General features: G+C 40.7%; 1 protein-coding gene across 1 annotated transcript in view; it reads right to left on the bottom strand.

Annotated features, from left to right (window-relative positions):
* The window catches only part of FANCI (FA complementation group I), a gene marked incomplete at both ends in the record, with an annotated part of 58823 nt that overhangs the window by 27119 nt on the left and 13428 nt on the right, over positions 1 to 18276 (bottom strand). Inside the window, 7 exons of the mRNA XM_080691691.1 lie at positions 1095 to 1165; positions 1856 to 1986; positions 4364 to 4451; positions 6154 to 6334; positions 11279 to 11415; positions 12007 to 12099; positions 16750 to 16876. Coding sequence (XP_080547817.1) covers positions 1095 to 1165; positions 1856 to 1986; positions 4364 to 4451; positions 6154 to 6334; positions 11279 to 11415; positions 12007 to 12099; positions 16750 to 16876 — 828 coding nt within the window. The remainder of the gene's footprint in view (positions 1 to 1094; positions 1166 to 1855; positions 1987 to 4363; positions 4452 to 6153; positions 6335 to 11278; positions 11416 to 12006; positions 12100 to 16749; positions 16877 to 18276) is intronic.

Genomic DNA, 18276 nt, shown 5'->3' on the forward strand with positions numbered 1-18276 from the left:
TTTCCTCCCCTACCTACTCAACCTCATGACTCTATCTGTAATACCTTCTACTCTCAAGTCACTGTGGGGATGAGAAGCCCCTGGACTGGCACTGGACTGGACTGGACTGGCAGCTCAAATATAAGACAATGAATGACGGAGGAAACTGCCAGTTTTGTCACGTCCAAACCAGTGCCTCCCTTCATGAGCTCCATTTCTGCACGGAGGAGCGCAGCACTTTGTGCCACGTAAAAGCCCCATCCAGAAAAAAATGACACACGCATCCGGGGGCTGAGACTCAACAACTCATTCGTGTTACAGATGCCACAGTATGCAACCTCTGTCATGAGCCGCGCCTTTGGGTGAGAAGCAACACAGAGGTGTCAATTCTAGGAGAGATAATAGCATACGGCTACTGATATTTGTTCCCCTGGACGTCGGTCAGTGTATTAGAATATGGCCAATGTGATATTAATTGGGCACCTTATCCTCGGAGTAACAAATGCTTTTTATGTATTACTGTCTCGTATTTTTAGCATACAGTATTATCATCCGTAGCTTAGACACCAAGGAATAAAGGAAGAGAGGTCAGAGGCATCAGATGAGATCCACATAGAACACAGGCCTCCTAACAACTGACCGGCCATCCTGGCCAATCGACCAGCTCTGATGTTCACTAAATGAAATTGCTAAGCACATTCTTCTCACGTTACTGTCCCCTTTGTAACTGGTGGCAGCTCAGGGTTCAGGTAATTCTGCGAGGGCACCTTTCGGCCCACTCTAGGGTGGTACAGCACAGCCCTTGAAATGGCAATCTGACGCTGGATTCTATCTGCCATCAGCACCGCTGGAAACCACCCGTCTTCTCTAGGCCTTGCCTGCACCTCTCCTTATCTGTAAAATGGGAACTATCGTGTTTTTCACTTCCCAGAGTTACTCTGGAGACAGAAATGAAAGAAGCACATGAGGCCCGTAGCAGAAGGCCTGACTCGGTGAGCGCCTCTGCTGGGCCAGGAATCTGCACGTGAAGAGGAGGCGCTGGGAGGCGGCACAGGCAACGTGCAGCCCAACATTAGAGAGTATAGCTCCCGATGATTCCGAGGACTGCTACGTACCTGGCAAACAGAGCTTTCCGAAGGACGAGTATCAGGGAGTCTCTCATTGACATGCTGACTCTGAGCAGCGGCTGGAGGAGGGAAAACATCAGTGGGCAAAAACAGAGCTAAGTTTGCTTTAGTTCATTTCTACTCAATACTGTTAGCATTTGGGCCTTTATAAGAAGCTCTGGTTCTATTTTATTGACATGTTTGAGTGTTGATTATACTTTAAAAGGACAACCGTATATTTTATTTTATTATTATTAATTTTTTTTGGTGGTACGGGGGTTCCTGGAAACCTTTCTACCCCCGGGCTACACTCCCAGACTAAATTTTTTAAATATTTTTTTTATTTGGAAACAGGGTCTCTCAAGCCAGCGAGGCTGGCTTCGAACTTGTGCGATCTGCCAGTCTCCGCCTCCCAAGCGCGGGGATTACAAGCGTGCGCCACCACGCCCGGCCACAACCGTATATTTTAAAATAGTAAATTGAAACTGGTTGTGAATGTGTCTGTATACCCAGTGTACTCACTTTTCAAAGAGATTTTCAGTTACTTCATCAACTTGGAAGTGAGTCAAAAGAGAGAATAGCACTAAGAGGAGTCAACTTGGAAAACAGTCTAGCTCATGGCTCTTGCCCTTCTATTATGAAATTTTATGTTTCAGGCTCAAGGGACACAGGACTTCGTGGATATATATATTTATAAAGAAATGTATCAGACTTTCATGACACAGCCACGCCACAGTGTGGGCCAGGTAGGCTGGCGTCAGTAGGCTCACCTGCACCGCCTTCAGCAGGCCTTGTACAGTCTGCAGAGGCAGGAGTGACAAGTAGTCAAATGCTTCTGTGACTTTCGAAGAACAACTCTGAAGAACTAACGGCGCGTATGTGATGATACCTGAGAGCAAGTCTGGAAAACACAGCCTACAATCAATTGCCTCAAATAACTAAAGATATCTAAAATAAAAGGAAAATAAGCATGGGGGGAAAATGGTAGACTTGATTTCCTTTCTGAAGTAAACATACTGCAATACAAATTTCTACTGATCATAGGTACATTTTCTCCAGTCAATATAACCAGGATCCTTTCACATTTTTTGTGATAGTACAATATTATAAAAATTAAACTTTCTAAAAGAAAGGAAGAAACTCATTACACTGCCAAGACAAGTAGCACATGTTTTCTTATTTCCAGGCTAAAATAAATTAATACCTATGAGATTTATAAAAATAGTATGGTCCTATCAGGAATATATAAAGCATAAAACATGGGTCTCACTTCCCTCAAAAATTATAATTTAGTTATAAGTCAAGCAAAAAAAAAAAAATATATGTGTGTGTGTGTGTGTGTGTGTGTGTGTGTGTGTGTGTGTGTGTATTTGGTGGTACTGGGGTTCCTGGAAACCCTTCTACCTCCGGGCTATACTCCCAGACCTATTTTATATTTTTATTTGGAAACAGGGTCTCTTAAGCCAGTGAGGCTGGCTTCGAACCAGCGCGATCCTCCTGTCTCCGCCTCCTAAGCGCAGGGATTACAAGTGTGCACCATCACACAAGCAAAAAATATTTTTAAGAGATTTAAAAAGTAACCAAGTGTTATCTTTTTTTTTTTTTTGGTGGCACTGGGGTTCCTGGAAGCCCTTCTACGTCCGGGCTACACTCCCAGACCTAGTTTTACATTTTTATTTGGAAAAAGGGTCTCCTAAACCAAACCAAGTGTTATCTATCTAATAATTTCAAATACTTATAGCCTACCAAATGAGAATTTAAAGAGGAGTTCAAAACACACTCAGATACTATTGCATACCTTTTAGAATGCCCCAAATTAAAAAGAATGACCATCCGAAGAGTTAGTGACAATGTGGATCGACTGGAACAATGTTTTTGTGGTACCGGGCACTGAACCCAGGCACATTCTACCTCTAAGCTACACTCCAGCCCTATTTTTTTTAATTTTTTAATTTTGAAACAGGGTCTCACTAAGTATCTGAGGCTGGCTGCGAACCTATGATCCTCCTATCAGTCTCTCAAGTACAGGGGTTACAAGCATGTGTTGTCAGACCCAGCTAACAAAACTTTTAATTTATAAAACAGACCAGACTGGAGACTGGGTGGGGAGAAAAAGAGGGATGGAGGACAAGAGGTACCTGGAAGCATCTGTGAATGACAGACATGTTCATCTTGAGGTGGTGGTGGCGTCAGAGTTGTATACTTTAAATATGGAGATTATTATATTTCATTATACCTCAATAAAGCTATAAAAAAAAAAGGGGATAAAGTCCTAAGCACTGGATTTGCAGAGCTTTGACATTTAAGGTAGAAGGAAGAACCTGTCATTAAAGGAGAAAGAAGATTGGCCACAGGAAGGATAAACAAACTATCAGAGTTATCAGACAGCCTCTCTCAATGTTTTAGATAAGTTGTGAACAGTGTTGCATGACAGAGAAATTAAGATAATCAGTCTCTAAGAAAAGGGAAGTGGATCGAGACATTAGGAGACACATACTGGAAACAGAAAATTCAGAGGTTAACAGAGAGAAAAGTACTTTCAGAATGTCTAGGGCTAAGAGACGAGGTCAATGTGTGGCAGAAAGACAGCAATAATTTGGGAAGTATTAAAAAAAAATATTTGTCAGGCCGGGTGTGGTGGGCATGCTTGTAATCCCCGCGCTGGGGAGGCGGAGACAGGAGGATCGCGCAGGTTCAAAGCCAGCCGCGCTGGCTTAAGAGAACCTGTTTCCACATAAAAAGTATAAAATAGGTCTGGGAGTGTAGCCCGGAGGTAGAAGGGCTTCCAGGAACCCCAGTACCGCCAAAAAAAAAAAAAAAAAAAAAAAGTTTGTCAGGTGTGGTGGCTCATACATGTAATCTCAGTGCTTGGAAGGCTGAAATAGGAGGATTGCAGGTTCAAAGCCAACCTCAATAACTTAGGGAGACCCTGTTTCCAAATAAGAAATAAAATAGGGCTGGGGGTGTCACTTGGAGGTAGAATGCCTTTGGGTTCAGTCCCTAGTGTACACACACACACACACACACACACACACACACACACACACCAAATGCTGATGCAAAACGGAAGTTTCACTCATTAGGTAAGTGCTCCTTTCCTTCTTACTGACAACCAAAGACAACGTAAGTGGATTTATATGTCTCACTGGCATCATAACCAAAGATACTACATTACACTCTACCGAATCTTTCAAACTTTCCCTCTAGGATGAAATCATTATAATATTTAAAAGAAAATATTCTCTAAGAACTTTACTGTTCCTTTTGAAGCTTAGTACCTAAGAAATGACTGATGGGAGAGGATGCTCTGGTAATAACCCGGTTGAGGACTTGCTCCAGAATTTCTTGTCTGATCATCTCATGGATCTGAAAAGAACAGAACCAATAAAACATTCCTGGGTGACCAAGCTTCAGCTTGTAAGTGAATCACTGTACATTCAGTGTGGCAAGAACAGCTTGGAAGCCGGGCATTGGTGGCGCACGCTTGTAATCCCAATTCTTGGGAGGCTGAGACAGGAGGATCACAGGTTTGCGGCCAGCCTCAGCTACTTAGTGAGGCCCTCCACAACTTAGTGAGACCCTGTTTCAAATTAAAGAATAAAAAAATTGGGCTGGGAGTGTGGCTTGGAGTAAGAATGCTCCTGGGTTCAATCTCCAGAACCACAAAAAACAAACAAACAAAAACAGTTTGGATATAGGTAAAGTTCAACTATACAACTGAACTTCAGACAAAAATCACAATAGAATATAATCATCTGGGAAGATAGACTCATGACTTTTCCTTCATTCTGTGCTCAGATGATTCATTAACAAGGTAAATGCCATCTGTATTAGCCTAAAAGTACAGATCACATCAAAGAATTATGACACTTAAGGTCAGACATCAACTGGGACTAATTCTACTTAGGTATCCATTACAGGCCAAATTCACACGTCTCACAGTACCTATAACTTTAATTCTATAAGATTAGCATTTTAAAGCCCATTAAAAATTTTAAAAACCATAAAAAAAATACTTCACCAATACCTTCTCAGTTTCAAGAAGCAGAGCAAGCTGCACGGTGCACACGCCTATAATCCCAGTTACTTGGGAGGCTGAGACAGGAGGATTACAGGTTTGTAGCCCAGCCTCAGCAACTTAGTGAGATCCTGTTTCAAAAAGTAAAATAGGACTGGGAATATAGCTCAGAGGTAGAATGTCCCTGGGTTCAATCCTAGCACGCACACAAAAAAGCAGAGCAGTTGCATGAAGAAGACCCATTCTGAATTTTCACTTGAATTTTAAAGTTCTTACTTGAACTTGCTTACTTTGAGGTATAAACTCATTTCTTTCACCTTAGACTTAGTACTTACTAGCAGTTACATGCTCTATATATTAATAAACCCAACATCTCCATTTACTTCATCGTTTTAGATCAAAACACTAGATTTACATTTAGACTTCTCTCTTAATAACACTTTTCAGCAAGCAGTTTTGGTATACAGTTACATTAAACAACAGAATCCTATAAAAACCACTTACAGGAATCACTAGCAAAGATGTTTAGAATCAGATATGACATGACTGTTTTTTATTTGAAAGGAAACGAATTTTTGAAAACTTTCAGAAATTAAAGTTGAGATGAGTCATTTTTGGTACTGATGCAAAAAAAAGTAAATTCTCCATCTGGGTTCTTTAAAAAACAATGAACCAATAAACATAATTCTTCAAACTTGATGATCTACATAGTCTAAAAATTATTTAACAAGGAAATATTAAAACAAAACAAAAACCAGAGGTGATTTACTGCTAGAGGAAGAAAAAAAAAAAAAGCTATGTTACATTCAAACTTCTAAGAAATGGTCAGAAGGAATAAGCCATATGGAATAAATGAAAACCTAAAGGATGAGAAAGCAAGTATTCCATCAGACTAGACACGTGTTGTTCTAGATCCATCCTGAGCTCTGCTACACTCTGTCAAACTACTAGTAACTCAAACGTCCTTCTCAACCTGTCTACCAGGCAAACATCCTGCTCTACTGACATCATTTAAACAAAATGAGGGAATGGTTGTCAAACCAGTCTCACCTTAAAAGTTTCCAACAGGATATTAGCTCCCAACTTACACGCATGCTGGTTTGGTGTTTTAGAAAGACTAGGGCTGGTTTCAATAGCTTTTCCATCAGGTATTTTCTTTGGCCCGTACGAATCCATTAAAATGAAACCAAGCTCTACCAGGCCCTGTGTAACATGATCCCAACTATGAACACTGAAAGAAAACAAAGCTTGGTTGAAAAGACAGAAGACACCTGCTTTTATTTTCATTGCCACCTTGCACATTGCCTCACTTCAACAGATAGCAACAGGCTTCACACACGAACCTTTCCTTTTCATGGATCCTTATCTGGCAGGATTCTACATTAAAGGGAACAATAGGCATAGGGTCTTTATGGATGGAACTTCAGAAAATCCAGAAAATCCAAAATGGAACTGAGAAAATCCAGAAACTAAATGGAACTATACATTTTGATATAACAAACATTAGCAGATTCCCATTCAAGATTTCATGACTAAGACAGTCGTAATGGCACACACTTGTAATCCCAGTACTTGGGAGGCTGAGATAGGAGGAGCGCAGGTTCTCCAGCTACTTAGGCCTCTGCAACTTAGTGAGACTCTGTTTCAAAATAAAGAATAAAAAAAGGGCTGGAGGTGTAGCTCAGAGGTAGAATGTCCTTGGGTTCAATCCCCAGTATAGAAAAAAAAAAAATTCATGACTACATGACTAAAAGTGAATTGTTTCTTCTATTTCCCCACAACACTGACAACATTTACATCATATATAAGCTTAGCAGTCTGCTTCCTTCCCTAGACTTTTGAGTCTCCAGGGCTGCAGGCACAGTACAGTTATATTTTTATCACACAGCCTAGCACAAGGTTGGTATACAGAAGGAACTCAAGTTATTTTTATAGCATAAATCGATGAATAATTTTCAACAGCACGAGTTAGAACTACAAAATAACTTTTTATAAAGTAGTTGAATCCTTGATTATACCACCTTGATGACAGTGAAAATGATAAGCTTATAACAACCTTTGACATCATTGTATTTACCTGTTAAACAAAAACAAATTACAGCTAGGCGTGGTGGCACACACTTGTAATCCCAAGTGCTTGGGAGGCTGAGACAGGAGGATTGCATAGGTTCAAAATCAGCCTCAGCTACTTAGTGAGCCTCTCTGCAACTTAATGAGACTGTTTCCAATTAAAGTATAAAATAGGTCTGGTAGTATAGCCCAGAGGTAGAAAAACCCCTGGGTTCCACCCCCAGTACCACAAAAAAAAAAAAAAGAAAAAAAGAAAAAAATTACAATGCAGAACTACAGAATGAAGGAGACACTTGTGAACAGGTTCTCAAAACATTTCAACAGACTGAACACGTGCTCCATTCTTCTCATCCCAGTTTAGAAAAGATACACATGTATGTATAATGTATATTTGTGCATATATGTACCTAAGTCTGTGGTTATAAATGGCACAGTACATGTTTTAAAACGTGTCTATACATATACAATATATAAATGGTATATATACAACCTTTAAAATGTGGGAAAATAAGAGGTGTTTTGACTGCCCAGAAATTAAAAGAACCTATAAATAAAGAAATTATATAAGAATGAATGAAGGTAGCCGGGTGTGGTGGCGCACACTTGTAATCCCAGCATTCGGGAGACTGAGGCCAGAGGATCGCAGTTCGAGGACAGCCTCAGCTACATAGTGAGGGCCTCTGCAACTCATTGAGACCCGGTTTCAAAATAAAGAATAAAAAATAGGGCAGGAGGTGTAGCTCAGAGGTCGAATGCCCCTGGGTTCCACCCTCAGACTCGCAAAAAAAAAAAAAAAAAAAAAAGAATGAAGGTGGATAGCAAGGGCAGACAAACTGAGTTGAAGGAGCCCTGAAACATCATGGCTGCTGGAAAGCTGCGATATCAACAGTTCAGTGCACACATCCTCTCCAAGACCCCACTGCACACCAGCCCATGCCAAGCAGCAGCAAAGAAACCAGCTGCAGGCAGCACCTGTGAGTAGGGGAACAGGATACAGGAATACAGGCTGGCTCTCTTGGGAGAATGTAACTCGCTGGAGAATTAGAGGCTCCACACCTACAAGATGACTATCCCCCCATCATATGTGTTAGGTAGACATAGCACCCTCAAACTGCTGAGGATCATACACACACACACACACACACACACACACACACACACACACACACACACCAAATAATCACCAACAAGAAAAAATAACTTGGAAGAGGATAAGCACCATATTTGACAAAGAAAACTAGTACTTGAGAAAAAAGGTTAAAGGAATTTCTTTTTTTTCTTTCTAGTGCTAGAGATTTAACCCAAACACATGCTAAGCAAGTATCACTGAGCATTATCTCCAGACTGGAGAAAGGTTAAAAGAATAAACAGAAGATTTTAAAAGTCAAATTAATATTCCCAGAGAGATGAGAGAGATTATAGAATTAAAAAAAAAAAAAAAAAAGACAAGCCGGGCGTGGTGTGCACGCTTGTAATCCCAGCATTCGGGAGACTGAAACCAGAGGATCGCAGTTCGCAGACAGCCTCATCGACTTAATGAGGCCCTCTGCAACTCAGTGGGATCCTGTTTCAAAATAAAGAATAAGCCGGGCGTGGTGGTGCGCGCTTGTAATCCCCGCGCTTGGGAGGCAGACAGGAGGATCACGCAGGTTCGAAGCCAGCCGCGTGCGCTGGCTTAGGAGACCCTGTTTCCAAATAAAAAAATGTAAAAATAGGTCTGGGAGTGTAGCCCGGAGGTAGAAGGGCTTCCAGGAACCCCAGTACCACCAAAAAAAAAAGAGAACAGAGTATAATACAAAAAAAATCAGAAAATCCTTAGGCTTTTCTTCAGCAATTCTCAATGAAAAAACAATGAAATGATTATGAACTTAGAATTCTATACCCAGTGAAAGTACTGTTCAAATGGTAGGACAAAATAATTTCAGATATAAGACTCAAAAGTTTATCCACAAATCAGACCATAAAGAACTCCTGCAAAGACCATATATTTATGAATATTTCCCCCAAAAAAGATGATTAAAAAAACAGCACTCAAAGAAAAAACCAGCAAACTTTATTATGAAGTCTAAATAAGTACTGTTAATAATCTTAACATGGTAAGAAGGAAGAGGAGAACAAGTGTTTACATGGAAGAGGTCATACATGGCTGGCAAACAGGCCAGTCAGTAAAACCTAAAAGTCATATGGCTGGTTCACAGGTGATTGTTTCCTAGTACATTAATGCTCTGCACCTCAAAATATCTGCAGGGAAACATACAATATGTTAATACGGCTGAACACTGAAACTCTGACTGGACACAGCACTGTTCATGATGCCGGTGACCTCATTTCCCTCTGGCTTAGGCAATAAACATATCAGTATCTTTAAAGTGTTTATATGGTTCTTGCCAATATCTATGCATTTGGTCCCATTCTGTTCCAAGCTACTTGGACTTACTGCTCACAGTAAAACACTACACTTATTACAAGACTTTTATAGTAACAATGTAAATTACTGTAGTGTTCTGGTTACAAAGTCAAATATATTAAGTCGGCCCTATCTTATTTTCCTCACAGGTCCTATTATTTTTAAAGTATAATTTTCTAAAACAGAAGGCTTTTCAAGAATACACCGTGTTACACAGAAATGCTTCTAATTTTACTTATTTATTTTGGCACTGGGGATTGAACCCAGAGGCATTCTAACCTCTAAGCTACACTACCAGATCTATTTTACTTTTTTATTTTAGAACAGAATTTCACTAAGTTGCTGAGGCTGGCCATGAACTGGTGATCTTGCTTTCTCAGCTTCCCACGTGCTGGGATTATAAGCGTGCACCACCACGCCTGGCTGACTATTCACTTTAGACACTAACAGGGAGCTGGTTTCACTTGGTGGCAAAAACCCACTCCATGCTAATTACAGATGGAGATGCTTCTAAGTTCTATCACTGGTTGTGACTTCCAAGAGATAGGCAGTTTTCCAGAATTTAGTTAGTTAGTGCTTATTTGTTTAGCCCAACTTGGAGAGACAGGGATGGGAAAAGATTGGAGACACAACCATAAACCTCAGGAAAAGTAATAGCCAGATACAGAGCAGAGAAAGAGGCTTTAAAGCCTACCAATGGCAAAACATTCAGAAATGATTTTAAACCAAAAGTTTTAAATTTGTCAAACTCATAGAAATTCAACCTAAGTCAGAATTCCAACATCTGGAAGAAACCTATCTTAAATTATAAAACTGTAAAACTACTTAATCCACAGAAAAAATTACGTGACATCATAAAGATGGTTACAACAGCTAAACCATGTGTTTTCCATGTCTTCTAAATGTATTTGTCTAAAACTGCTAGGGAGTAATTCAATTGTAACTATCAGCCCCAAACTGCAACAAACGAAATAAAACTCTCAGTATTTTTTACTCTCTTAAAAAGAAGTCAGTCGACAGGCGGGCACTTGTAATCCCGGTGCTTGGGAGGTGGAGACAGAAGGATTGCGCAGGTTCGAAGTCAGCCTTGCTGGCTTAAGAGACCCTGTTTCCAAATAAAAATATAAAATAGGTCTGGGAGTGTAGCCCAGAGGTAGAAGGGTTTCCAGGAACCCCAGTACCACCAAAAAAAAAAAAAAAGTCAGTAAGCTAGGTGCACACTTATAATCCCAGCATTTAGGAGGCTGAGACAGGAGAATCAGGGTTTAAGGCCAGCCTCAGCTATTTAGTGAGGCCCTGTGCAACTTAGTGAGACCCTGTTTCAAAATAAAGAATAAAAGATGGGGGTGAAGCCTGGAGGTAGACTGCCCCTGGGTTCAATCACCAGCACCACACACACAAAAAGTCAGTAAAAAAGTCAAGCCAATAAAGAGTTGCAGTGCAGTGGAAGGAACATACACACCCGTGTCAGTATTACACTCTTGTTATCAAGGTGGCCAAGATGTCAGGTCCTGAGACTGGAGACTCTTTCCATATGGAAAGGCTTGCTTGACCAATTATAAGAGAATAAACCTTAATATATGAAGTCAGTAGCTATCATCACCAGTTTCCTCAAATGAGCCATAAACACGGCGCCACACTGCATTTTCTAACACTAAGTATTTTGTAAAGCGTTTGGAATATGGTTCACCAACTCACCTATTCTTGACCACTTCCAGGATCATGGTTGAAATACAAGACTGTTGAGGGACTAGATTCTGAAGAAATTTTGAGCCTTGGAGAAGCTGAAGATCTTTAAAGCTTTTCAAAATAGAAGTCTTCAAAATATCAAACACCTAAGACAATGAAAGAAACAAAAAAATAAAGCAAAAACTACCACTCATGCTATGTCTTAACCCTGTAACTTCTATGGCAGCTGCAACTCACACGTGCCCATCCCTATGAAAACTGTCTAGATAAAGATAAGACAAGAATTACGACTCTCAGTGGGAATTTAGGAGATGAAGAAAGGCCTTTTTAGCAAAAAAAAAAAAAAATTGCTAAATCAATATAAGTATTACCACAAAACTTGGAACACATAGGAGAAAAATGGATAGAAATTTTATTTTCGTCCTTGGGATTACCCTATTCTCATTAATTTCAACTTGGTCAGGTACAACTTCTTAGAAGCTACAGTGGAATGAGAGTGCGGGTGAACCTCCAGCTGCACTTCCACTCTTGCTATTGGCTTGTGACATGTTCCCGCCTCCCTCATTCCCACCTATCTCTCTGGCTTAACACAACAGGAAATGCACAAACCAAGTGTCTCAAGTTTTCTAGAAGCCCCACAGGATAGGGTAGAGCTATTTAAGAAAAGATAATAACTAGAGCGGGTTCTTATATTTTGTCTTATCAACAAAAGGAACCAAAATGTGATTTAAAAATACCTGTTCCTCAAATCTTTGTATTCTTGCTAAAGAGAGAAGGAATGCAATGCTGAAGGGACATAAGTTATTACTGGAATCTCCTTGCGGTCCTGCCTAGAGTAAAAAGACAAAAAAGGAGTCATTATTTACATCTTAAAAGTATAGCACAGCCTACAGAAAAATAGGTCCTTGAATAGAGATCAAAAACCTAAATTTAAGAGCCGGGCATGGTGCCAAACACTTGTAATCCCCATGCTTGGGAGGCGGAGACAGGAGGATTGCACAGGTTCGAAGCCAGACTTGCTGGCTTAAGAGACCCTGTTTCCAAATAAAAATATAAAAATAGCCGAGCGTGGTGGCGCACACTTGTAATCCCCGCGTTTGGGAGGCGGAGACAGGAGGATCGCACAGGTTCGAAGCCAACCTCGTTGGCTTAAGAGACCCTGTTTCCAAAAATAAAAAAGTATAAAATAGGTCTGGGAGTGTAGCCCGGAGATAGAAGGGCTTCCAGGAACCCCAGTACCACCAAAAATAAATAAATATAATATAATATAAATATAAATATAAATATAAATATATATATATATAGTCTGGGCGGGTAGCCCAGAAGGTAGAAAGGTTTCCAAGAACCCCAGTACCACCAAAAAGAAAAGCAAAAAACAAAAACAAAAAAACCTAATTTTAAGATCTGATACTATACAACTTTTATAAGAAAAAAAAAAAACAAAAAAATTTTAAGACCTTGGACTAGGTAAGAATTTCTTAGATAAAATAACTAAAATCATTATATACAATTTTTTTGGTGTGTTACTGGGGATTGAATACAGAGGCATTCTACCTCCAAGCTACTTATATTTTATTCTTTATTTTGAAACAGGGTTTCACTAAGTTTTGGAGGCCCTCACCAAGTACCTAAGGCTGTGAACCTGCAATCCTCCTGTCTCAGCCTCCCAAAAGTAGGATTCCAAGAATGTGCACCATGCCCAGTTATATGTACAAGAATACTGATAAACTAGACTTGTGAAATTTTTGTGCTTCACAAAATACAATTAGGAAAGTAGCTTGGCATGGTGGTGCATGCTTGTAACCTTTGAGCGGCTGAGACAGGAAGAACAAAGGTTCACAGCCAGCCTCAGCAATTTAGCAAGGCCCTCAGCAACTTAGTAAGATTCTGTATGAAAAAATAAAATAGGGCTGGGATGTAGCCCTGGGTTCAATCCTCAGCATCACACACACACACACACACACACACACACACACACACACACACAAAACAAAGAAACAAACAAGTAACTCGGGGAAAAATATTTGCTAATTATATACCTGGTAAAAGGGGTATAAAAATAAAGAACATATCCCTGATAAAGGATATACAAAAACTCCTTATAACACAATAGGAAACAATGCAATCAAAAATGGGGGAAATAAGCTGGGCCTGGTCACGCTGACACTTATAATCCCAGCATTTGGGAGGCTGAGACAGGAGGATCATGATGTCAGCTTCAGCTACTTAATGAGGCCCTTTGCATCTCAGTGAGACTGTTTCCGAATAAAAAATAAAAAAGAGGGCTGGGGATGTAGCTGTAGCTCAGAAGTAGAATGTCCCTGGGTTCAATCCCCAGTACTGCCAGAAATGGGCAAAATATTTAAATAGATATCTCATCATAATCAGTTATTAAGGATATACAAAATAAAATCTCACACTATTTCATGCCAGTTAAGAATGGGTATAATAAAAAAGGCAAGCCTGTCATGGTGGCGCACGTTTGTAATTCCAGTACTTTGGAAGCTGAGACCAAGGAGAACTACAAGTTCAAAGCCATCTCAGCAACTTAGGAAGACCTTTTCAAACTAAAAAATAAATTAGGGCTGTATTGTAGCTTGGAAGTAGCAAGACCCCAGGTTCAATCCCCAGTGCCAAACAAAACAAACAAACAAACAAAACACAGACAACACTAATAACAAATGCTGGCTGGTACAGAGAGAAGCAGAGGCCTTCATACAGTGACAGCAGAAATGTAAAATGACAGAAATGCTTTGCAAAACAGTTTGGCAGTTTGTTAAACACTAAGCATAAATGTATCGACAAGCTAGTAATCCCCCTCCTAGGTTTCTACTTGATAAAACATGTCCACACAAAAACTTGCAGTTGAATGCTCATAACAGCATTATTCATAACAGCCCAAAAGAAAAAAAGCTCATGTTCATCAACTCTTATGAACAACTAAGCAATATTGATATATCCATACAATGGAGTACTAGTCAACATAAACAAGAAATTAAGTATGGATATATGCTATAACATGGATGAAACTTAAAACATTACACTAGATGAAAAAAGTCATACTCAAAAGATGTTATATATTCCATTTCTATGACACGTGTCCAGATACAGAAGGAATATTGGTGGTCGCCTCGGCCTGGGTGTGGGAATGGAGATTAAATGCACATGAGGGGTCTTATAGGGTGATAAAAATGTTCTAAATCTGGACTATGGTGACAGTTGCAAAACTAGGCAGATTTATGAAAAATCACTGTGTATACTTATAATGAGTAAATTTTAAGTTAGGTAAATCTACCTCAATAAAGTCTAAAAAATAGATCTTTCAGGCCTAAAAGAAATGACACCAAAAAAAAGGGAATAAACACAAAATCAAAGATGAATAAAACAACAAAAAAAACCATATACTCAGATATCAAAATACACAAACATGGTTCTTTGAAAATCTCAACAATATAGTTAAAATAATCAGCCCAGTGTAGTGGCACATGCTCGTAATTCCAGCATTTGGGAAGTTGAGACAGGAGGATCATAGGTTCATGGCCAGCCTTAGCAACTTAGTAAGGCCCTCTGCAACTTAGTGAGACCCTGTTTCAAAAATAATAATAATAAGCCGGGCGTGGTGGCGCACGCTTGTAATCCCCCGTACTTGGGAGCCTGAGACAGGAGGATCGCACAGGTTTGAAGCCAGCCTCAGCTACTTAGTGAGGCTCTCAGCAACTTAGTGAGACCCTGTTTCCAAATAAAATATAAATTAGGTCTGGGAGTGTAGCCCGGAGGTAGAAAGCCCCTGGGTTCCATCCCCAGGACCACCAAAATAAAAATAAAAATAATAATAATGAAATAGGGCTGGGGGTGTAACTCAGAGTAGAATGGCCCTAGGTTCAATTCCCAATACAAAAAAAAAAAAAAAAAATTAATCTTCTCAGGTGCGATGATGGTATTATTTATGCCATTATTCTCAGGTGATGCGTTCTGATGTATTCGGATGTTTAAGTGTTCGGGTTTCTGCAATTTGCTTTTAAATAGTTCAGAAAAAAATATATTGTGAGAGAGAAATCGAGATAAGGCAAATGTGGCAAAGTGCTTAACTGCCGAATGTAGGTGGAGGGTATACAGGTGCTTTTTATGCTCTTATAGAAGTTTAATTTTTCTATAGGTTAAAATGTTCAAAACACAAAAACTGGTGGGGGAAATATACCTGTATTCTACATTTCTTTATAAGAATTTGAAGTGCTTCTGGGTTATTTTTCTATCTCACAGATAATAAATAAATGGCATAGCACCACAAAACTCCATGATATACTACTAAAAATAGCAATATCCTAATTTATAAATGGGAAAGCAGAAGATTGAAAGTCACCTACGAAAAGTGATAGCAGCAGCTGGGTATGATGGCACACACTTGTAATTCCAGTACTTGAGAGGCCGAGATGGGAGGATGACAGGTTCAAAGCCAGCCTTGGCAATTTAGTGAGGCCCTCTGCAACTTAGACCCTGTTTTGAGTTGGGGATATATCTCTGAGGCAGAATGCCTCTGGGTTCAATCCTCAGTGCCACATTAAAAAAAAAGAGAGAGAGCCGGGCGTGGTGGTGCACGCTTGTAATCCCCACGCTTGGGAGGCGGAGACAGGAGGATCGCGCAGGTTCGATGCCAGCCGCGCTGGCGTAAGAGACCCTGTTTCAAAAATATAAAATAGGTCTGGGAATGTAGCCCAGAGGAAGAAGGGCTTCCAGGAACCCCAGTACCACCAAAAAAAAAAAAAAAAAAAAAAAAAAAAACAGAGAGAGAGATAGTATAAAAATTAGATTTTGATTTTCCTGCTGAACAGTCCTCATTTTTCTTTTTTGGCCCTAGGACATTTAAAGGAATTTATTTATTTATTTATTTATTTATTTATTTATTTATTTATTTTTGGTGGTACTGGGGATGAAACCCAGAGGCCTTCTACCTCTGGGCTACACTCTCAGACCTATTTTTTTTTTTTTTGGTGGTACTAGGGGTGGAACCCAGAGGCTTTCTACATCCGGGCTATACTCCCAGACCTAGTTTTGGAAACAGGGTCACACTAAGTTACTGAGAGCCTCACTAAGTAGCTGAGGCTAGCTTCAAACCTACACAATCCTCCTGTCTCAGCCTCCCAAGTGCGGGGATTACAAGAGTGCACCACCATGCCCGGCTTTCTCAGACCTATTTTATATTTTATTTAAAAACTGGGTCTCACTAAGTTGCTGAGAGCCTCACTAAGTAGCTGAGGCTGGCTTTGAACCTGCACAATCCTCCTGTCTCAGCCTCCCAAGTACTGGGATTACAAGCATGCGCCACCACACCCGGCTAAAGGAAAGTATTTAAATGGAAATTTCTGACTTGCTTAAGGTTGTAGTAACATGTGTTTTCTATTTTCAAACTTAAAAAACTAGATCCTCTAGACTAAGGACTAGTATCTATAGTATTTATAACTCCTGTCATTGACTGGCACTACCTTTAAGTGTTTCAGAAGTTCTCTGCCCAGTTCGTAGTCCAGCTGGATAGCAAACACCATGTGTAGAATAATGGTGCCTTCCACATGACGCAGCTCACCTGACGGCACAGTGACAAGATCCAGCAGCCTAAAGACTCAAGAGAAAGTATGCATCTGAGTGAGACAAATGCAGGTACTTCAAGAACAGCAGACCGACTCCCGCTGAACGCACACAATCACTGGAAGCAGAAGGCAAGAAATTTTACTGCCCCACTCTGTGCTCCTCTTTAGAACAAAACCTCTTCAAAGAATATAGAGATTATTTCACTCATCAGTCTAGAGAGATTATTTCACTCATCTTGAGACTATTCTCTTCCTAGTTGAGCCCAATTCAACTGGGCCCTGTCCTTTCCTCATCTCCAAATGCCATTCAACTAAGCCGGGCGTGGTGGCGCACGCTTGTAATCCCCGCACTTGGGAGGCTGAGACAGGAGGATCGCACAGGTTCGAAGCCAGCCTGAACTACTTAGTGAGGCTCTCAGCAATTTAGTGAGACCCTGTTTCCAAATAAAATATAAAATAGGTCTGGGAGTATAGCCCAGAGTAGAAAGCCCCTGGGTTCCACTCCCAGTACCCCCCCCCCCCACACACACAGCCATTCAACTACTGCCAGGGCTGTACATGACTTCCATGTTGCCAAAACCAATAAAGTCCCATCTTAATCAACAGTTCTGCAATTTGAACTTTAACCACTTCTTCCTTGAAAAGCATTCTTAGCTTCTAGGGCACTGTCACTGACCTCTTCTCAAAAAAACTTTTCTTCTGTTTCATCCTTCCCCATTGTTTGACCTTTGAATGTAGTGACTCAGGCTCAGCGTTGGGTTTCCTTCTCTTCTCTCTCTCCTTAGACAAGTCCACCCTACCTCGTGCTGTCAGTCCCCTCCAGTCTGTATTTCCAGCCACTCACCCTAAACAGCAGGCTATCTGCTCAAGGCCTCCACATGGAGTGCTAACATACACCTCAAACCCAACCTTCTCAAGACTGAGCTCCCCAAGACCTGTCAGCTTTGCTTAATCCAGGACACAAGACCACCTCTAACAAACTGGCCGGCCAAGTAACTACGAATTAGTAAAGACGGAAGGAGGAGAGCGCACTGGAGTGAGCCCCATGAACTCTCCAGCCCAACTGCTCGGTTTCAGATCCCAGCTCCACCACTTTCTGGCTGTGTAACACTAGACATTCCCTTAATTTCTGTTTCTTTCCCCATCCATAAAATAGAGGCATAGCGGGACCGTGGGGTTTACAGTGCGTATGACCGGCACAGAATAAGCTCTATCGCTGTTTGCTCTCTCAGGTCTGCCCACCGTGCGCTGCCTCTGCACTCTCCCACATCTCAGCACGTTCTCTCTGGTCTACATTTTTCAGTTCACATGAGTCAGGCTTCGGCTGGGGAGTCTTTGCTGGCGCACCCTACAGAGGCTATGCTGTCTCTGCCAAACCATCCCTTGAACTGTCCTCGTAGCACTTCCCACTCGATTCTCTACTCA

The sequence above is a fragment of the Muscardinus avellanarius genome, assembly GCF_963383645.1.
Source record: "Muscardinus avellanarius genome assembly, chromosome: 3".
Lineage (NCBI taxonomy): Eukaryota > Metazoa > Chordata > Mammalia > Rodentia > Gliridae > Muscardinus > Muscardinus avellanarius.